Below are 22,599 nucleotides of genomic sequence, written 5' to 3'. Positions count from 1 at the left end.
AGGTGACTAGTTTCTTATCCTGCTCGCTTTTCGGTCATCCCACAGCTCTAGGCAGTGACTCAGCTTTCCTAGACCTCTTTGCCTGGCCTTTGGCAGCCACCCAGAGTCCTCTAGCTGGGTGTAAGGAGAGCATTTCACTATTTAGCCTAAAGGAGAAGAATATGGCATCGCATAGATGTGATTGCTCTGCTAGGAGCTTGGTGTTTTTTTTTTTTTGAGAGAGACTGATTCATTTCTTTGGTTGGTGTTTCTATGGAGTCCTTGTAACTGGAGAGAAAACCCATAGGTAAGAGATGAGCAATTTGGAGCTGACAGCTGCTCATCATCCTGCTTTTTATAAATATTCAGGCCTTTTAATTATTCTTGGAAGATAGAGACATAAGCCACTGTGACCTTTCAGACTCTCTTTATAAGCACTATCCTCTAAAATTGGGAAGAAAACAGAAAGTGTCACATGTATAAAATATCTAATTAAAGCCTCTTATTCACCTCCAACATAACTTCATTTTAAAAATCTTTATATGTGTGTGGGGTGGGGAGGGACTGAGCGAAAATTGTTTGAGACTTGAGTATAGTACATACAGTAATTTAGCTACTTCAAAAGTTGAACAAATTGTACACCTGTAGTTAGATTGACAGTAATGACAGAGATTTAATTTTCATCAGCAAATTGCTCCCACTCTGACAGCTCTTTACCCACAGTTTCCTCCATCCGGGTTTCCCTAAAATGTTGCTGGATGGGGCAGGGGCAAAGCAAAGATATTCTATGATTGTAGAAGAAAGAGAACCAAGGTGTGGATTATTCCACCTTAGACCTCAGCTTTCCTGTGTGAGGTTAGGGGTTGGAGGGTGAGCTTGCATTGCTTCCCCTGACCTCAGTGATTACAAGAAGACTTGACATTCTTCCGAACATTGGAAGGCATACTGAGATAGGTGAACCTTGGAAAATCTTGAGTGTGTTCTTGGGGCAGAGGGCTACATGGGTAGACTCTGAGGGCTGTCTCTTCTCTGGGCATCTTGGAAAGTATCAGGACTTTTGATAGTACAGATTAAAGAAGATTGCCTCCTAGAGCAGCAGTTCTTTGAGGATGGGCATCCATGGTAGACCACAGGAGTCTTGGGGAGATGTCTTCAATCGAGGGTTAACCATCTCTTTGCTATTCTCCTTAGGCAAGGCAGGCCAAAGTTAAACAGCTGTTCCGTCCCATTGAGGAGCTGAAGAAGGACTTTGAGGAGCTGAATGTTGTCATTGAGACTGACATGCAGATCATGGCACGACTGATCGACAAGTTCAATAGTTCCAACTCCAGCCTGGAAGAGAAGATTGCGGCACTCTTTGATCTTGAATATTATGTCCATCAGGTATTATATTTCATTGTCTGTCAGTCTGATTTTTAACTAACAGCTCCAAAAAATAACACCCCCTGCCCAAGGCCCTACGAAAATATTGTCACCATCTTTCCTTCTCTCTCAAGGTATACAGCATTTTTTAAAAAAAATTATTTATTTATTTATTTATTTATTTTTGGCTGTGTGGGGTCTTCGTTGCTGCATGGGCTTTGTCTATTTGTGGTGAGTGGAGGCTACTCTTCGTTGCAGTGTGCGGGCTTCTCATTGCAGTGGCTTCTCTTGTTGCGGAGCATGGGCTCTAGGTGCACAGGCTTCAGCAGTTGTTGCTTGCGGGCTCTAGAATGCAGGCTCTAGAGCGCAGGCTCAGTAGTTGTGGTGTCCGGGCCTAGTTACTCTGCAGCATGTGGGATCTTGCTGGATCAGGGCTCGAACCCATGTTCCCTGCATTAGCAGGCAGATTCTTAACACTGTGCCACCAGGGAAGCCTGGTATATAGAATTTTTAATCTAGGCCAATATCTGTTATAGTAAGATATCTTCTTACAGACCAGAGCCAAGCTCTTTTTCATTTGGAGTGTTACTTCATTTAATTTTTCAACACTGAGGATACAGCAGAGGTAAAATAGATGTGGTACTTGTTCCATGTAGCTTATAGTCTGGAAGTGGGAGTGATTAAATAATGAACAGTTGAACAATGAAAAAATTAACAATTTAATAATGAGATAATTTAAGACTGCGATAAGGGCTCTAGAGGGTAATGTGAGGGGAATGTAAGTTCCCCTCCTCCAGAGCGGAACTTAGCCTAGTCAGGGACACTGGGGAAGCCTTCTCTGAAGTTGTGACATTTAGGCTGAGCTTTAAAAGATGATTAGGGGTTGACTAGGCAAAGAGGGGAGATTGGAGCTGGGGGTGGCAAACTATGGCCCACTTTTGTGAACAAAGTTTTATTGGAACACAGTCACATCTATTTGTTTGTGTGTTGTTTTATTGCTTTTGACTGTTTTACTGCTACAGTGGCAGAGTCAAGTGGTTGTGAGCCACATGGCTCACAAAGCCAAAAATGTGTACTATAAAGCCCTTCAGGAAAAGTTTGCCCCATTGTATTAGAGCATTAGAGGCAGAGGAAACAGCATGAGCAAAAATTCTGAGTCAGAGAAGAACTTGGTGAGATTGAGGACCTGGAAAAGACTGGAGTGATTGGAGCACAGAGACCAGCGGGTGGGGTGGCATAAATAAAGTGGAAAGGTTAGGGAGTCAGAGAGGTGAGGTGTGGAAAATCATGCTCTTCATGATTTTTTTTTTTTTTTTCGGTACGCGGGCCTCTCACTTTTGTGGCCTCTCCCGTTGTGGAGCACAGGCTCCAGATGCGCAGGCTCAGCGGCCATGGCTCATGGGCCTAGCCGCTCCGCGGCATGTGGGATCTTCCCAGACTGGGGCACGAACCCGTGTCCCCTGCATCGGCAGGCGGACTCTCAACCTCTGCGCCACCAGGGAAGCCCTCCATGATTTTATCCTTGATCCTAAGAACCATTGGGGAGTTTGAAGCAGGGAAATGACTGATAAGAGTTGTGCCATAATTGTAATAGTTAATGTTTATTGAGCATTATCATATACTAGGCACATATTCAAGTGCCTTGTACACATTAATTCATTGACTTCCTACCTGTCTTTGGAGTACTACTGTTAATCCCATTTTATAACTGAGGCAAATAAAGCACAGGTCACATTTGTGATTGCCCAAGGTCAGTCAGTTAGTGAGTGTAGAGCTGGGATTTGCAACAAGATCTGACTGACCCTAAACTCTGTGCTGTAAACCTTTTGGCTACTCACAGGATACTGGTGCCATCTGAATGAAGCTCAGAGGAGAATAGGTGGATCTAAGTGGAAGGAGCCAAGAGAGGTCATGCACTTATTGAATAAGTTAATTTATTGCATGGCTGTTAAGTTCCAGGCACTGTTCCAGTCACTTAAGATACAATTGTGAGCAAAATTGGAGCTTACCTTCTAGAAGAGGCAGATAGACAACAAACATAACTAACAAGTAAATTATATATAATATGTTTGAAGGTGATAGATACTATTGAAAAATAAAAAGTAGAGCAGGATAAGGATTGGCAGTGTTGGGAAGGAAGATTTCAGACAGGAGCAGCAGCAAGTACCGAATCCTTAAAGTGGGAGCATGTCTAGTGTGTTTGGGGAACAATAATGTGGCGGGAGCTAGGAGAAGCGGGAGGGAAGTAGGTAAAACTTGGAGAGATAAGGGAAGGGAGATCATGGAGCACCTTGTAGGCCGTGGAAAAGAATGAAATTGGACAGACACTGTTTGGAGGATGTTGAGCAGAAGAAGCATTTGATCTGACTTACTTTTAAAGGATCCCTCGGCTGTGTGTTGAGAATTAGTCTGTAGGCCAAGGGCATGGGTAGAAGCAGGAAAACCAGATAGGAGGCTGTTGCAGTAATCCAGACTAGGGGCGATGGTGGCCTGGGAAGGCTGTGTAATCATAATCAAAGGCTTGTTTGAGATCTTCATCAAGACATAGATCTTCAGCGTCCTCCCACGCACGACAGCATCCTTGTTCTCTATAAACTAGGCTGAAAGACATTCTTTCTTTAGGATTTTGCCAGCCTTTGTGTTGAGAGAGGATGAGTGTGTACTGTATCTGTAGGAATTATGGGGTGGCCTCTTCATCTCTCTGTGCTCATAACTCTTTCTCAGGCCTCAAATATCAGGTCCTTTTAGATAAGAAAATGGACCTGGGTTCTCTTTCCTCTTTCCAGTCTTTCTCTCCAGGGTAAAAAACAAAATTCCAACAGCTTTTCCATTATAGATATTTAAAGGATTAAGGATCCTAGGGGTTATTGGCTAACTCAGTCCTGCTCTGATGTTGACAGCTTTTATTTTTTCTCATCTTAACATACTTGGATGGATCTTTAGGTATCAGGCTTCAGGCTCTTTAGTTGCAGCATAAAAGGCCAAAATGACCTTTTATAAGAGCTTATCTTACCTAGGGGGAGTGAGTACACAGGAGGCTAGCAGGGCCCTAACAAATTTTATTTCCCTTGCAGGTTCTTTGGTCACCCTGCAGTGTCATCTCTAGGTTGATAACCCATTCTGCTTTCATGGGTCACTGGGTGGGATTAACAGTTTCTTGGACATCACCAAACTTAGCCTGTGGTCAGTCCAGGAACCAGTCCCCGCGTGTAGACCAAACTTGATCTGTTGGCAGAAGAGTCATAAGTGTTTTGGGTGATTGGTCTTTTGAGTAGAAATATGGATAAGGTGGTTTGGGCTGGTATGTCGGGCTTCCTGCAGTAGTGATTTCACCAGGGGATTAAAGAAGACATAGCTCGGCCTCAAATTCCAGTTGCGATGGGGAACTAGGGTGATATAGTACTAGCTTTGAGGAAGATAGGACTCTTCTTGCCAGGAACTTACTTAGTCCACTTCTATTCTAGACTTACTCATTGGTGGTTTTGAGGAGCCCTGGGCTTCAAGGACCCAAAGTGGATCTGCCCAAGGATTCCTCACAGCCGTGTTTGAATTATTAAACAAGATTTGTGAAAAGCAAAACCATGTATATGGAAACAGTGTGTGAATTATTTATGAGGAACAGCCACTGTCTGCCCTATCCACCCTGGGGTGGTGTATTTTCCTTCCCCCATGTGACTCCTCAGTTATTTACCATCATTTCTCCCTTTCTTTATTCTCTTGGTTCTCTAATTGTCTTGTTAGTTTTCTGGTTCCCTTTTTCCCGCCTGAGTGTTGGCACAGTTCCCTACTGCCTCCTTCCTTATGTGCTCCCTGCTTCTACCTTGAGCTCCTTTCCACCTGTCCCACTCAATCCTGAGGGCAGCCTGGGAAAAGTTCTGGCCCCAGACCCAGGCTCTGGTCATGCCTTCTCCTGTGTGATACTGGGCAGGGTCCAGATTTTGGAGCTTGGGTGTGCAGTAGGCAGAGTGACTCTTTTCTTCCTTGTCTCCAGTGAAATAACAAATGAGAAAACATCTTGAAAAGGCTGAAGTGCTTATATAAATGTCAGCATTTATAATACCCTGGATTATCTTTGTAGTAATGAAGATAAACTGAATCTAGAATAGAACCTCTGTGACTCTGGGCTGTGTTGCTTTGCTCTGCTAGGGACTCATACCAGTCTTGATAAGTAGCCATCTCAGGCATGAAATTATAGGACTCTGAGCCAGAGTTTTATATTTAGAAAACTTGGAGGAAGGAAGATCAAAGGAGAGGTAGTGGATTCTTAGATTTTAAAATCAGAGTATGTGAGGAAGGAAGACTCAGTAAGTATTATTTATTTATTTACTTATTATTTTTTTGGCTGCATTGGGTCTTAGTTGCAGCATGAGGGGTCTTTTGTTGCGGTGTGGGGGCTTCTCTCTAGTTGTGGTGCAGGGGCTCAGTAGTTGCGGTGCATGTGGGCTTAGTTGCCCCGCGGCATGTGGGATCTTAGTTCCCCAACCAGGAATCAAACCTGTCTCCCCTGCATTGGAAGGCGGATTCTTAACCACTGGACCACCAGGGAAGTCCTGTATTATTTGTGCTTATGTCAGCAAAGCACCCAGCTCTGAGTCTTCCTAGTTAGCTGGCTATGGCCTAGTAAATCATTCCTCTTCATAAAGACATATTAGAGCAGACAAATGCCAACCCTGGCTTGGGGACCTTTTGACAGAGCAGACTCCATACTTACTTCATGGCCCTGGATTGGCCATCTCTTTAGGTTTGTGGTACAAGTGACCCATTCATTTTGTTGACACACATACACCAGATTGCCTTTTTTTACTCACAGTGGAGTTTATTTCAGTAACATCTTTTTCTGATCAAATTTATTCATTGGTTTAATGATGATTTATTGAACATTTAACTATATGCTTACACTTTTAATCACTGGACCTATACCAGTGGACAGAAAGACAAAAACCCCTGCTCTTGTGGTTGAGTATAAGAATGATCTTCTAAGTGGTAAAAATGGGCTAGGCCTCTCCAAAATCATAGGCAGAGTCAAATACAGCCCTTCAAACTGGATTTCTCTGTTACAGCCATCTTCCAGTTTGGAAAGATACAGTCAGGTAGGAAAGGGCTCAGTGACATCTGGAGGAAAAAGGTGGGTAGTAGTTACATTGTTGTTGGGCTCTAGTTTCCTGAGTTTTCCTGATGATTTGTAGAGTGGGATCAGCATGTAGACAAGAGACAGCTTTTATAGCAACAGAGATATTTTCAAGGAAGACTGTAGCTACTGCATGGGGAAAACAGGATCCAGTGACCTTTCTGAGGAAGTTGAGTCTTCTTGTTCCAGGATACCAATGAAGCTTGGGGAATGAGATTCCCTATAGAATAGAAGAGACAGAGTCTGGACTTGGGGCTTTGGACCTTAAGTATAGCCTAGACCAGTGTTGTCTGAAGGAACTTTATGGGATGGTAGAAATGTTCTGCACTGTCCAATAATAGCCACTAGTGAGTAGCACAGACCTAGGCTAAAGCTTTTGAGAGAGAGACTTTTGTGCAGATTTATCATGAGTGTCCTCAGATTCAGTCAACCTTAGACTATAAAGTGAAGAAGAGGGAAGAGAAGCATACTATTGTTTTTCTTCTCCTAGCACTTTTCCAGCCCTTTCCCTGCAACAGAGTTCCTATTACAGTCCCTGATTTCTAATTAAAAATCAGCTTTTTAAAAAGTGTCTGCTGCCTCCACTGTCCCCATTGAGGCTGGACACCAACAGGAAGCATAGTGCCATTTACTAGTGCTGATGACGCCAGATCTTTGTGTTAACAGCTTGTACATTACGAGTAAGCTTGTGACTCATTACGGTATTAGAATTTTCCAGGACATGTTTGGCATAAGCAATTGCTAGGTACCATTTCTGCCAGTTCCCACACAGGTGCTCATAAATCATGTTAGGTGAATTAGGAATTCTTAAATTTAAGATTATTTAAAAATTTAGTTTGTTTTTACAAACCCTTTCCTAATTAGAAAGGCCACCGACACTTTTTACTTGATTTTTTAGTTTGTTCTTCAATAGTCACCAAAAGAAAGGCTCTTCTTTCCTTGATGTCTGTACTGTACTAAGCAGTGCCTCTGTTGCAGATGGATAATGCACAGGACCTGCTTTCCTTCGGTGGCCTTCAAGTGGTGATCAACGGGCTGAACAGCACAGAACCCCTGCTGAAAGAGTATGCTGCGTTTGTGCTGGGGGCTGCCTTTTCCAGGTGAGCAGCATGGATGGACATCCCATTGGCCAGGATCCTTTGGACCCTTCAGGTGAAGTCTAGCTTTACTCTTGGCCTGACTGGCCTGGAAGAAGGTTACATTTGAACTCATGCACATCTCTATCCACAGTTTAGTGTAATCCCATTGAAACTAGAGTAAGAATTTGATTCTGCCCTTATTCCAAGTAGATAAGAATTTTCACCCATGTTGTCACCATCTGTGACTCTTGGTTCCCCCTCATCTTATATGTATGGACTTTAAAAAAAAATTATTTATTTATTTTTGGCTGTGTTGGGTCTTTGTTGCTGTGCGCGGGCTTTCTCTAGTTGCGGCTAGCGGGGGCTACTCTTCGTTGCAGTGAGCGGGCTTCTCATTGCGGTGACTTCTCTGGTTGTGGAGCACAGGCTCTAGGCACGTGGGCTTCAGTAGTTGTGGCATGCAAGCTCAATAGTTGTGGCTCACGGGCTCTAGAGCACAGGCTCAGTAGTTGTGGCACACAGGCTTAGTTGCTCCGTGGCATGTGGGATCTTCCCGGACCAGGGATCGAACCCATGTCCCCTGCATTGGCAGGTGGATTCTCAACCAGTGCGCCACCAGGGAAGCCCTGTATGGACATTTAATAACATATTTTAGGTCACATTCTCTGTTTTATTCAAAGCTCGTTAGAAGTTAGACCAACCATAGGTAGTTGAGAGGAAGGGGAATGAACTCCAAGAGCTGATCCTTTTGGCAGTAAAGCTACTCTGGTGATGAATAAATGATGAACCTGACCAAGGAGGACCTTTTGGGGGGAAATGTGTCTTCCTCTAGTTGCCTGGAACCAATCAACATGCAGTCAGATTTTCACACTGTCTGGATTGGGAGTTGTTTAAATTTCAGTTAGCCTGGCTTATGCTAGGAGACTGATCAGGCAAGAGAAATGAACATCTCTAAAGAGTGGATGCAGAAAGAGATTTGAGCACCTCCTCATTATACTCATCCTAAAAAAGTCAAGATGTCTTCAAGCTGTAGTTGGTCCATTGGAGTTATAGTTCCTTCTGTTTTTGAAAATCTGTTCCTAGGACCATTTGTTCCTCTACAACAGGAACCAGTATTCTGATTCTTGCTTTAAGGGCACGTGTGGTTCCTATTAAGTGTTGCCTTGCTTGCATGCAGGGATTGTGGTGATGTAGGAAAAAGGCTATTCTGAACATTTTTCCATTAGAATCTTTTATTAAAATTAATTTTTATTGGACTATGGTTACTTTACAATGTTTTATTAGTTTCTACTGTACAGCAAAATGAATCAGCTATACATATATATATCCCCTCTTTTTTGGATTTCCTTCCTATTAGGTCACCACAGAGCACTGAGTAGAGTTCCCTGTGCTATACAGTAGGTTCTCATTAGTTATCTATTTTATACATAGTATCAGTAGTATATATATGTCAATCTCAATCTCCCAATTCCTCTAACCCCCCCTTCCCCTTTGTTATCCATATATTTGTTCTCTACGACTGTGTCTCTGTTTCTGCTTTGCAAATAAGATCATCTATACCATTTTTCTAGATTCCACATATATACGTTAATATACAATATTTGTTTTTCTCCTTCTGACTTACTTCACTCTGTATGACAGTCTCTAGGTCCAGCCACGTCTGCAGATGACCCAATTTTGTTCCTTTCTATGGCTGAGTAATATTCCATTGTATATATGTACCACATCTACTTTATCCATTCCTCTGTTGATGGACAGGAATCTTTGTTTTGAAAAGATTTCCTTTGCCTCTCATCTCTGCTTATCTTTATTTAATCAGAGTATCGGTCTGATGCCCTCTCATTCTCAAAGACTTAAGCATCTTTTCTTAGTAAATTGAGGGGCAAAACTAGGAAGGCTGGAAGAATTGTTCCATGGGGAGAGGTTGAGGGCACTGCAGGCCTTTGTTTCCCTTATTGCTTACCTGCCTCATCTTCAACCCCTGGTTGTCCTGTGGACTCCAGGGCATATCTCCCTTGCTCTGATTTACCAGAGCCAGGCAGGGATATCACTGCCTGTGCACCTACTGGAAAGGTGAAGAATATGTGAATTTGTCATTGGTAGCTGTGATTTCAGCCCTGGAAAAGTTAAGGTCCTTATCCTCATAAGGCTTCAGAGGCTTGAGAACTTACTGAGGCTCACTTTTTGTTTCTCACTCCATAAAATAATTGATTCAAACGTTATTAACCTCTCCCCCAGACCCTTTTGGGTAATCTTTTCTGTAATCCCAAGTACTTTCTTTCTACTTTGAATGTGAACAAATGATTCTATGTATACTTTGCCATTGCTTCCAGAAACACATTTCATGGGGGAAACGTCTTGATGTCACATCTTAGTTAAGGGGGACTAAGTGACTTGAGAAGCATGCTTTGGGCCTGCTTAGCAAGCCATAACTCATCTGGGTTCTGTGCCAATATGTGGTGTTATTAAGACTTTTTCGTGATTGTATTAGTGTAAGACCGTGTTAACATTTATGTGGCATCACTAAAACTTAAATAGAGATAAATATAAAATATTGCAATTTAGTGTTTTGGTGGCAGAAAACTGCTGTATTCAAAAGTGTTCTAGTCAGGATTTTGATGGCTCACTGGAGGGCAGTTACAGTGACAGCATGGTATAGTGCCAGAGCTTTTGGAAGCTAACAGCGGACTCCTGAACATAATGAAAATGTCAGTGTTTTATGCAAAGAGGAACTTGATGCAAGCTAAAAATATTTCTATGCAGAGAGGCAGGTTTCAGTGGTCTAGTCTGATATTCATTATTTATTCTTGATGTCCTAAGTATTGGTTCTGCAGCTCCCTACCTGTCCTCAGCATGCAGGTGTGCACAAACATAGCATGCATGCATGCATATGTGCATGTACAAAGTGATCGTGTGAGTTTTTTCTTTGTCAAGAGGGCATTCAAAGGGGTAGTGAGCACATTGGCATCATGGAGTCTCACGATTTGGGGAACTTGTTTAGAAGTCATTCCTTCCAGTTTTCTGCTGATGAGCAAGAATATTGCTCAGTCAGTCCAGATGTTTGACTGTTTGGGAGGACTAGGTAGACCACTGTACCTAGAGTCAGAAAATCTAGGTTCAAGTCCAGTCTCTATCATTTCCTGGTTGTTTGCATATGGGCAAGGGATTTTCACCTTTCTAAGCCTCACCTTTTTCATTTGTTAGCTAGAAGCAATAATAGGTTTCCTCTGCTTTTCATAAGACTGAATGAATATGAAAGAACATAATATACAATAAGTCCTATGAAAATGCTTATAAAGTACCTGTCAGTGATGTGGGGTATATCATCATGTTCATCGTGTGTCCTTTTTACTCTGAGTTTTCACTATAAGGCAATTCTTTTTCTTTTGTGCAGACCTGTGTCTTCCTCATTTTCTCCTTTATTAAGAGCTTGCATTCTACCACATATATCTCTTGGTGTTAACCTTGCTGCTTCATGAGGGTATTTATTTGCCTACCTGGGGTAATTGCTAACATCAGGCCTCCACATACATTCTGTGGATGGAGAGATCTCTTCCGTGGTGTTAAATGTGAAGCAATTAATCCAAGATCAAGAAGAAAGAGTTGACATAAATGTAATTGACGTGGCCACTCAGTGTTACATGGCCACTGAAATAGTTTGTTCCCTTTTAAAAATATTATTCACACTCATTATGGGTCACACACACATTCATTTTCTGCTGCCCATGTTTTTGTTGCCCATATGCAAGGCAGGTCAGGCTCTTGCATAAGAAGATATGTAGGGCTTCCCTGGTGGCGCAGTGGTTGAGGGTCCGCCTGCCGATGCAGGGGACACGGGTTCGTGCCCCGGTCCGGGAAGATCCCACATGCCGCGGAGCGGCTGGGCCCTTGAGCCATGGCCGCTGAGCCTGCACATCCGGAGCCTGTGCTCCACAAAGGGAGAGGCCACAACAGTGAGGGGCCCACGTACTGCCAACAAAAAAACAACAAAAAAAGATATGTAAAGATAGGGAGGTAGGAGTCTGATGCCTTTGGCATCTTCATCTTTCCTTTCTCCTTCCCTCTCCCTCCCTCCTCCCCTCCCCAGGGATCACTGGCTTTTGCTGTTCTCATGACCCTCCCTCAGTCACTTTTGGTGTTCTCTATCCATCTTTAATAACTCACATTCTTATATGCATATGTATGAATTATTATGCAATTACATAGGCTTGTAAATGCTCAATGTACGCAGTCCTTTTGTTTGAACTGTCTGTAGTTTGCAGTGTGTCATGAACCTATGCCTAGTACAGAAAGGGGAGGTACATGTGCTATCAGTCATAGTGTGATTATGGCCTCTTATGATGGATCCCTGGAACAGGATTACATTCTACCCTGTCTTCGACATCTTCATTGGAACTTCCTTAGGAAATATTGAGTTACATACATCTCTTTATAAAATGAATGTTTACCCCACTGCTGACCTTCACCCTGTCACCCCATGCTTCGTTGGTTCTCTAGTTTTATCTGTTGTACTCTTCACACTGATATTTTACTAATTAATTTTTACCATTTGGCCAGTGTCAAATCATTGTGTCCTATTTCCATCGGTTGGCCTCCAGTTTCCAGATTTCTTTCCTGCCATCCCAGTGAATTTCAGTGCTCATCTGTATCTTCTGTCTTTCCTGATGGCTTTTGTGAGTTTGCTGGGGATCAGCATTCTTAATTCCATTGACCTTTACCTTTACTGCTCTCATCCACTAGATATCTCGAAACTTGTTTCCCTTTTTTCCCCAACATTTCATGTTCTCTGCCCACCTCCATCATGTCTTCACATTTTCATCTCTCCTCTTAAATGTGGTTTTTATACTTGTGTTGATCTCCAACCTCTGCATACCCTCCTGTTCTCCCCTTCGCCATCAGTGTTCCTCACTCTCTTGCCACTCTCTAGGCTCCTTCCTCTTAGCCCACAGATGTTCTCATTTACTTATCCACTGACCCCTGCCATCCTTCCCTTCCAAACTTCTTGGAAGAGTAGACAAAAAGGGATCCAAATAAGTGCACATGAGATACCATCCCTGAAATTTTTCAATAGTATTTTTGCATTACTGATATCTCCATAACGTTTAACAATTTCGACCACTGCTTTGGAAATTTACTTCTTGGCTGCCATGTGATTGTAGTCCCTTGGTCTTGGATGTCTGTAATTAATTACTCCTTTCCCTTTTCTTTTTATGGGAACATCATCTTCTATCTTCTAATCATCATCATCTATCTCCTAATTCACCAAGATTATTATGGCCTTGTCCTTACTGTCTCTTCATTTTCTTCACCAATGGTCCTACCTATTCCCATGGTTTCAAATTCTACCTCATTGGGGATGACTCCAATGTCTAAGTCCAGTCTTTCTCCTCAGGTCCTTTCCTCCATTTCTACCAGACTGTGTCATTGCCCCTCAAACTCAAGGAGAAGAAAGTGAGATTCATTTTGCCTGTCTCATAAACTAGGTTTTTCTTCCACTTTCTCTTTTTATCTATTCTTGGCCATATGATAGTCTTCATTACCAAAACTTGAAACTTTGGAGTGATATATGAGTCTTCTTTCTCTCTGTTTAGTTGTTTACTTGGTCACTGAGTCCTATGGATTTTTATTTTCATGATTGTTGTCTACTAAACAAAGATTTCCCTTTTATAAATCTATTTTAAGGAACCTTGATATTGTGAGGGCAGCAGCATATTTAGGGAGGGGACTCCCTCTCCCAATGCTAGGAAATGAGCCCTGAATAGTCTAAACCAAACATGGTAATCCCATTTTCTGTGGATGTAGATTGATTTAGAGATAAGCATGTGACCCAGCTCTGACCAATGAGACATAAAGAGATGGGAAAGCTTTGCTGGGAAAGCTTCTGAGAAGGATTTTGTTCTCTTATAACAAGAAAGATAGTAAAGAGACCTTGTCCACTTCTTTCTGCCTGATTACAGTTGTTGGAGCTACAGCTGGCTTAGACCAGTGAGATGAGATGAACAAGGCAACATGTTGAGGAGGATAAAAGAGTGGGGAAAGGACAGGAGACTAGCTCCTTTATGAATAGTTCAGCTACTATACCAGTTTTGGAACCATCTACTTCCATACTTTTGTTGTGAGAGATAGTCTTTTTTAAAAAAACAGAAAACAAAAAACGATGTTAGTCATTATTCTGTTACTTATTTCTGAACATATTCATATTAAGAAATTTCAAAAATTTCTCTCACATCTTTAAAATTCCTTTTAAATACCCTTGCTTCTAAGGAGGATGGGGGGGAGACGCAAGAGGGAGGAGATATGGGGATGTATGTATACATATAGCTGATTCACTTTGTTAAAAAGCAGAAACTAACACACCATTGTAAAGCAATTACTCCAATGAAGATGTTAAAAGAAAAAACACCTAAATACCCTTGCTTCTTCATAGCACTTATCTCAATTTGCAATTAAATATTTGATTACCTGTTACCTGCTGATAACCCCTGTTAGACAGTACAAGGAGGATAGGATTCATTTCCTATCTTAATCTTGCTGTCTCCCCAGTATATAGCACAGGACCTAGTATTGAGTGCTAGGAAATGATAATGAAACAACGAAAGAATAAAGTGATACCTAGGAAATGAAGTGTTTTTCAGATAGCATATGAGGGCTGAGTGGAGAATGCTGTCTTTATTAATGACGTAATAGTGGATGGTTCAGATACCTCACCTTGACCCTTTAAAAATCTTAGGCCATGGAAGCAGCACTCCCCACTCCTACCCACCACCCCGCCCCACAGCTGAAGGCCCAGAAAATAGAAGGTTAGAGATTGGGATGAGGTCAGATTTTGGAAATGCCAGAATTTGAATAAAAGATCAAGTGCAACTCCTAGGACTAGTTCTGACCTCTTGACTCCGTGACCTAATTTTTCACACTCCTCCAGTGACAGGGAGGTGCTCAAACCATTTTGTGTCTCATAAATTAATTAGCATATTAACTAGGTTGGCCTGGGCAGTTGGATAGCCTTATAGTTTTTAAAGCTGCATTCAAAGTCTGGTTTCTTTTTTCAAATGGCAGTAAATGACAAATGGAAAATGAGATCTAAGCCTGACCAGCTACCCTGAGTATTGAAGAAACCAAGGCTTCATTCTGAGGAGGGAAGCACCACTTTGCTTAATGAACTTGTCCCTTCTGCATTTCTTTTGAATCTCTCTCTGTAATGTTCCCCTGCCTCCTTCAGATCCTCTATGTGGCTGCTTTCAGATTTTTTCATTATTTACTATCTCCTCTTTAATTTCTTCCCTGCATAACTCCAGCCCACAAAGTTCTTTCCTTTCAACTTTATTAGCATTTGTTGTCTGGACTCCTAAACTATCTCTTTTATACATCTAATTCTCTATGTTTGCCAGTTCATTCCTCTGTTTTCCCAATAAAATAGTTTCTTGAGAGTGGAAGCTAGTACCCGGGTCTGTGGTACCCAGAACACCTTATAGAGGATAAGCTTCATATAGCTGCTTAGAGCATTTCATGGTACAAACTAAATGGTCCAGCACAAAAGCTGAAATCACCAGAAATCAGTGGGAGGAATGAAGCCAGGAAGAGCAGGGAAGCTCTTAATTTTTTGCTTTGTTTTATTTGTCCTCCAGTGAGTGTGTATTACATTTGTAATTAAAATTTTAAAATAAGTAACAAAGCAAAACAGAATCGGAAGACTTCTGTATCTAGCAAATGGAGGTTTACATTTCCCCAAAAGCATTTTTGCATTTTTGGTTCAGAATACGTGAGGATGCTGGATCTGTAACATATAAACATTTCCTTAAATCCTCAGTTCAGCTGATAAGAAACTGTAGGGCCACTGCTTTGTATAACTAAAGGGGAAATAAATAACATATTCCTTTTTAAAAATATTTATTTATTTATTTTTGGCTGCGTTGGGTCTTCATTCCTACATGCGGGCTTTCTCTAGTTGCAGTGAGCTGGGGCTACTCTTCGTTGCAGTGCGTGGGCTTCTTATTGCGGTGGCTCCTCTTGTTGCGGAGCATAGGCTCTAGGCACGTGGGCTTCAGTAGTTGTGGTGCATGGGCTTAGTTGCTCTGCAGCATGTGGGATCTTCCCAGACCAAGGCACTAACCTGTGTCCCTTGCATTGTCAGGTGGATTCTTAATCACTGTGCCATCAGGGAAGTCTCAATGTATTCTTTGTGTGGTAGTCCTGCAAGAAATTGAGAGAAGTTCCAAAGACAAATATAATGAAAAGCACAAATTCTTAGAGATAGGAATGCTGAAAGTTATATCTGTTCTCAGGACACTTGTCGTTCCCTAGTGGCCAAGATCTCTTGATACCAACAGGCGTTAAGCTGAGGGACAGGAGATGAAAATTTGAGCCCATGAAAGGAAGAATTAGAAAAATGAAAATCTTCTACTTGAAAGGAGGTATTAAGGCATTTTGGCTTTGAACGAAAGGTAGAAAAATTTCCAAGAAAATTATTCACCCTTGAGTGCATTTGGGCTGGAAATCATACTCTTTTTGTGGCCTAAAAATCTCTAAGCTGAGAATTTAGTCTAAGATAGTCTCGGTAAATAATAAACTGGAAAAAATGTTTGCAACTTATATTACAGATATAACATTAATATTCTGATATATATAAAGAGCACCTAAAAATAGAGAGTAAGCACATTAATAACCCTATAGAAAAATGGGTTTGCAGAATAAAAGAAATGTAGATGGCTTAACCATATGAAAAAATGCTCAGCCTCACTCATAAGAAGAGAAAGACCAGTTAAAACTACACTGAGATACTGTTTTTCACCTATAAGGATAGTAGAAGTCCAAAAGTCGATAGCATATTCTGTTTGTGAAGCTGTGGGGAAATAGGCTCTCATACACTGGTGGGAGAATTTTAAAATGGTACAACCCTTACAGAAGGAAATTTGGCAATATCTAACAAAATTGCACACATATATTTACCCTTTGAAATATTATTCCTACTTCTAGAATTCTACCTGTATAATACACTGGTAAAGATATGAAAAAACATATGTAAGCTCAAGGTTATTCATTATAGCACTATTTGTAATAGCAAAGATGGGAATCAGCCCAAATGTCCATCAGCAGGGAATTGATTGAATAAAATTATATAATTTATTCTGTGGAGTGCTGTAGAGTTATAGAAAAGATTTAAGAATGTTTTTGTATAATACAGAATATTTCTGTTGTGATATTTTCCAGGCTGTATTGTTAAATGAAAAAAAAAAAGGTAGAGAAAATTATGAAAAATTGCTATTAAGCATGTGCATGTGCTTAATATTTTTAAAAAATGAAGGATAAATGCCATGGGGAGATAGACTTTGTGATCATGCAGATATTTTATGTAATTTTAAAACTCAAAATAATTACAAAAAATATTTTTCATAAAAATTGAGAACAAGATGAAACAATTGAATCTAGCTGTCTGTAGAATTGGTGGGATAGTCACACAGGGAGGAACTCTTTTATGTGATTTTACAGTCCAATAATTTGACTATACATCCCAATTTGGATGTATTTTAAAGACAAAAAGTCTGTAAAACTTTTCAGAAATCTTACTGTTGATGGAAATGTTGGTGTTGTTATTCTCAGACTGTTATGTGTATTGTGGGATAAAGCAGATGAATAATTATGCTGGTTTCTCTGAGAACCAGGATTTTCAACATGACAGAAGGGAGATACTGATGTAAAATTGAATATTGGGTAAAATCCCTCTTAGTCCTGATTTTGGATTGAAAGTATTAGTATGATTTCATGATGAATTTTTTCCTAAAAAAGGTATTTTTTTAGCTCTGTCCACTGAAATGATCTAGAAAAAAAGATGAACCTGATAACAGTGATCAACTGTGACTCCTAGATTGTATTTTCTAAATAACATTTCTCTCTAAAATAGCATTTTCCACTAAAAGGAACTGTGATTTCTTAAAGAAATAGCTCATGTCAAATCTGGAGTAAAACATTTGCAAAATGACCCTGGATATCTTGTCATAATCAAAAGCAAGGACATTCTCAAAGACTACTTGGGTCTTGTGTAAAGGACTCAGGGTTCAATGTGAAAAGGTTCCCATTGACCATAGATGGGACTCTTGGAGTGACTTGAAGCAAATCAAATATGTTTAAATCCCCAGGTTCATCATGATACTTAAAAGAACAAATTAAACGTCACTGGTCATTTTTGAAGAGTGCTGGGTAGCAACCAATTCATAATCAAAAATAGCAAATAAGTAGAAACAATAAAGCATTTTCTGTTTATCTTGCCTTTCCAATATGAACTGAATCTCCATGTACTCAACTAGTTGAGGGCAAGTTTATCTTTATAGAGAAACTTTAGCTAAAAAAGGAAGAGTGATGCAGTTAGAATATTACCTTTCTGTAACCTTTAATGAATTAATGGATCTTGGCAATGATCATCAATGGCTGCAAAAGAAAGGCAATCAAACATTATCTGCATTGTTGTGGATGATGTGGGGCACATCCAGTTATCCCTTTAGGACCAAGGCATTTATTCCCCCAGGTCCGGGAGTGTTGGCTACTCTAGGCTCATGATTCAGTTCCTCCAAGAATTAATCCAGAAGGGAACTGCCTTGCTCAAGGTTATTGCCCCTTCCTGGGGGTAGCCTGCTTCCAAATGACACAAAGTAGGGGTTCAAAGTGCTTCCACCCTTACCTCAAAGGAAACAACTCTGAAAGACCATCCTAGCTCCAGAGCTCCCTGTGGGATCAGTTGAGCCCTCTGTTGCAATTGCCATCACAGTTCAGCTTCTCCCATTGCCTAATCCTGCTTCCCTCATCCCTCAGAGGTATTGTACCCAAGAAGAGTCCCTAGTATACCTATTGCCCACAAATCTTAAGAGTTCATTTATTAGGGAACCTGACTCTGACATACCTCTTGATAGAAGTAGACACCATTGCCCATGAAGTTGTCTTGATAGAAAATCAAATCTGAATCTGATTGAGATCCAGCTTCCAATTTAAAGGAAATTTGGGGGACAGCAGATATGTTAAATGATATAATGGACATGTAATCAGCAAAGTTCAGAATGTTGGAAACTGTAGAACTACTGGATTTTTCAACAATAAATTATAAGAAAAAGATAGAGGGAATGAAACCGGTAAATTAAAAGATACCTAAGATAAATATCAACCAGTTACACTGTATTTAGAGCCTGACCAAATCAACAATGTTAAAAAAATTTGTGAGATAATTGGGGCCATTTAAATAGTTACTTGGTATTTGATAATATTAAGGAGTTTCTGTTAGACATTTTTAATGAGAAATGGTATTGTGGTTGTGTTTTTTAAAAAGAGAGTCATTTTAGAGAAACATAATGAATCATTTATGGGTAAGATGATAGTATGTCTGAGTTTTGCTTTATGCTTATCTGGAAGAAGTGGGGAAGTGGGTGGGTGGGGATATAGATGAAACAAGACTGGTCATGACTTTATAATTTTTAAAGCTGAGTGACAGATCCATGAAGGATTATTATACCATTTTCTGTACTTTAGTCTATAAATGAAAATTTCTGTAAGAAAAAGTTTTTTGTTTTTTTTAAAATGTAGTTCCAAATTGGCAGAATTTCCAGGTAACTGGTAGAAACAAATATAAACCCTTTTTGGAGGAACACATCTTAAATCTAGGCCTGAAAGCATCTCTACAAAGAAAAAAAAATTGCAATGATCATGAGCTTGCAAACAAAATATCACAAAGCACACACAAACAATAAGGCATCGTGAGTAAAAGACAGCAGAAACAACGTAATCAGACCTGAAAACTACAGAGAGTAAAATTTTGAGGGTACGGTATGTAGAATAATTCTTTTAATATGTTTAAAGAAATAAAATATTTTATCAAATGTATGAGAATAACAGACTATCAAAAATAACATCCAGGGGCTTCCCTGGTGGCACATTGGTTGAGAGTCTGCCTGCCAATCCAGGGGACATGGGTTCATGCCCCGATCTGGGAGGATCCTACATGCCACGGAGCAGCTGGGCCCGTGAGCCATGGCCACTGGGCCTGCGTGTCCAGAGCCTGTGCTCCGCAAGGGGAGAGGCCACAGCAGTGAGAGGCCCACGTACCGCAAAAAAAAGAAAAAAAAAATCCAGGAAGATTTGAAAAAGATCAAATAGAACTTCTAGAAGTGGAAAATGTAATAATTGCAGTTAGGACCACAAGAAGGCAGAGTAGAAGGATGTGCGCTCACTCCCTCTTGTGAGAGCACCGGAACCACAACTAACTGCTGAACAGTCATCGACAGGAAGACACTGGAACTCACCAAAAAAGATACCCCTTATCCAAAGACAATGGAGAAGCTGCAGTGAGACGGTAGGAGGGGTGCAATCACAGTAAAATCAAATCCCATAACTTCTGGGTGGGTGACTCACACACTGGAGAACACTTATACCACAGAAGTCCACCCACTGGAGTGAAGGTTCTGAGCCCCATGTCAGGCTTCCCAACGTGGGGATCCAGCAACGAGAGGAGGAATTCCCAGAGAATCAAACTTTGAAGGCTAGCGGGATTTGATGGCAGGACTTCGACAGGACTGGGGGAAACAGACACTCCACTCTTGGAGGGCACACACAAAGTAGTGTGTGCATCAGGACCCAGGGGGAAGGAGCAGTGATCCCATAGGAGACTGAACTAGACCTACCTGCTAGTGTTGGAAGGTCTCCTGCAGAGGTGGGGGAGCAGCTGTGGCTCACCACAGGGACAAGGGCACTGGCAGCAGAAGTTCTGGGAAGTACTTGGCATGAGCCCTCCTGGAGTCTGCCATTAGCCCCACCAAGGAGCCTGTGGTGCTGGGTTGCCTCAGGCCAAACAACCAACAGGGAGGGAACCCGGCCCCACCCATCAGCAGACAAGCAGATTAAAGTTTTAGAGCTCTGCCTGCCAGAGAAACACCCAGCTCTACCCACCACCAGCCCCTCCCATCACGAAACTTGCTCAAACCTCTTAGATAACCTCATCCACCAGTGGGCAGACAGCAGAAGCAAGAAGAACTATAATCCTGCAGCCTGTGGAACAAAAACCACGTTCACAGAAAGACAGACAAAATGAAAAGGCAGAGGACTGTGTAACAGATGAAGGAACAAGATAAAACCCCAGAAAAACAAGTAAATGAAGTGAAGATAGGCAACCTTCCAGAAAAAGAATTCAGAATAATGATAGTGAAGATGATCCAGGACCTCAGAAAAAGAATGGAGGCAAAGATTGAGAAGATACAAGAAATGTTTAACAAAGACCTAGAAGAATTAAAGAATAAACACTAGAAGAATTAAAGAACAAACAGAGATGAACAATACAGTAACTGAAATGAAGAATACACCAGAAGGAATCAATAGCAGAATAACTAGGGCAGAAGAACAGATAAGTGACCTGGAAGACAGAAGGGTAGAATTCACTACCACAGAACAGAATAAAGAAAAAGGAATAAAAAGAAAAGAAGACAGCCTAAGAGACCTCAGGGACAACATTAAATGCACCAACATTCGCATTATAGGGGTCCCAGAAGGAGAAGAGAGAGAGAAAGGGCCTGAGAAAATATTTGAAGAGATTATAGTCGAAAACTTCCCTAACATGGAAAAGGAGATAGCCACCCAAGTCCAGGAAGCACAGAGAATCCCAGGAAGGATAAATCCAAGAAGAAACACACCGAGACACATAGTAATCAAATGGACAAAATTGAAAGGCGAAGAAAAGTTTTTAAAAGCAACAAGGGAAAAACGACAGATACATACAAGGGAGCTCCCATAAGGTTAACAGCTGATTTCTCAGGAGAAACTCTACAAGCCAGAAGGGAGTGGCATGATATATTTAAAGTGATGAAAGGGAAAAACCTACAACCAAAATTATTCTACCCGGCAAGGATCTCATTCAGATTCGCCGGAGAAATCAAAAGCTTTACAGACAAGCAAGAGCTAAGAAAATTCAGCACCACCAAACCGGCTCTACAACAAATGCTAAAGGAACTTCTCTAAGTGGGAAACACAAGAGAAGAAAAGGACCTACAAAAACAAAACAATTAAGAAAATGGTCATAGGAACATACATATCGATAATTACCTTAAATGTGAATGGATTAAATGCTCAGACCAAAAGACATAGGCTTGCTGAATGGATACAAAAACAAGACCCATATATATGCTGTCTACAAGAGACCCACTTCAGACCTAGGGACACATACAGACTGAAAGTGGGGGGGATGGAAAAAGATATTCCATGCAAATAGAAATCAAAAGAAAGCTGGAGTAGCAATACTCATATCAGATAAAATAGACTTTAAAATAAAGAATGTTACAAGAGACAAAGAAGGACACTACATAATGATTAGGGATCAATCCAAGAAGAAGATATAACAATTATAAATATATATGTACCCAACATAGGAGCACCTTAATACATAAGGCAGCTGCTAACAGCTGTAAAAGAGGAAATTGACAGTAACTCAGTAATAGTGGGGGACTTTAACACCTCACTTACACCAATGAACATATCATCCAGACAGAAAATTAATAAGGACGCACAAGCTTTAAATGACACAGTAGATCAGGTAGATTTAATTGATATTTATAGGACATTCCCTCCGAAAACAGCAGATTACACTTGCTTCTCAAGTGCATATGGAACATTCTCCAGGGAGTGATCACATCTTGGATCCCAAATCAAGCCTTGGTAAATTTAAGAAAACTGAAATCATATCAAGCATCTTTTTGGACCACAATGCTAGGAGATTAGAAATAAACAGGGAAAAAACGTAAAAAACACAAACACATGGAGGTCAAACAATACATTACTAAATAACCAAGAGATCACTGAAGAAATCAAAGAGGAAATAAAAAATACCTAGAGACAAATGACAACAAAAACACGATGATCCAAGGCCTTCCCTGGTGGCACAGTGGTTGAGAATCCGCCTGCTGATGCAGGGGACACAGGTTCATGCTCCCGTCCGGGAGGATCCCACATGCCGCAGAGCGGCTAGGCCTGTGAGCCATGGCTGCTGAGCCTGTGCATCCGGAGCTTGTGCTCCGCAGTGGGAGAGGC

The 22,599-nt window shown here is 41.1% G+C and overlaps 1 protein-coding gene across 3 annotated transcripts in view; it reads left to right on the top strand.

Moving 5' to 3' along the window:
• SIL1 (SIL1 nucleotide exchange factor) overlaps window positions 1-22,599 on the top strand; it is a 263,273-nt gene that overhangs the window by 180,932 nt on the left and 59,742 nt on the right. For all 3 annotated transcript variants that reach the window (XM_059061294.2, XM_067031732.1, XM_059061298.2), the window contains 2 exons: window positions 1,171-1,362; window positions 7,448-7,569. In XM_059061294.2, coding sequence (XP_058917277.1) covers window positions 1,171-1,362; window positions 7,448-7,569 — 314 coding nt within the window. The remainder of the gene's footprint in view (window positions 1-1,170; window positions 1,363-7,447; window positions 7,570-22,599) is intronic.

This window comes from Kogia breviceps, chromosome 4, assembly GCF_026419965.1.
Source record: "Kogia breviceps isolate mKogBre1 chromosome 4, mKogBre1 haplotype 1, whole genome shotgun sequence".
Lineage (NCBI taxonomy): Eukaryota > Metazoa > Chordata > Mammalia > Artiodactyla > Physeteridae > Kogia > Kogia breviceps.
The sequence above is the reverse complement of the archived record's forward strand: the minus strand, read 5'-3'. Positions and strand labels throughout refer to the sequence as shown.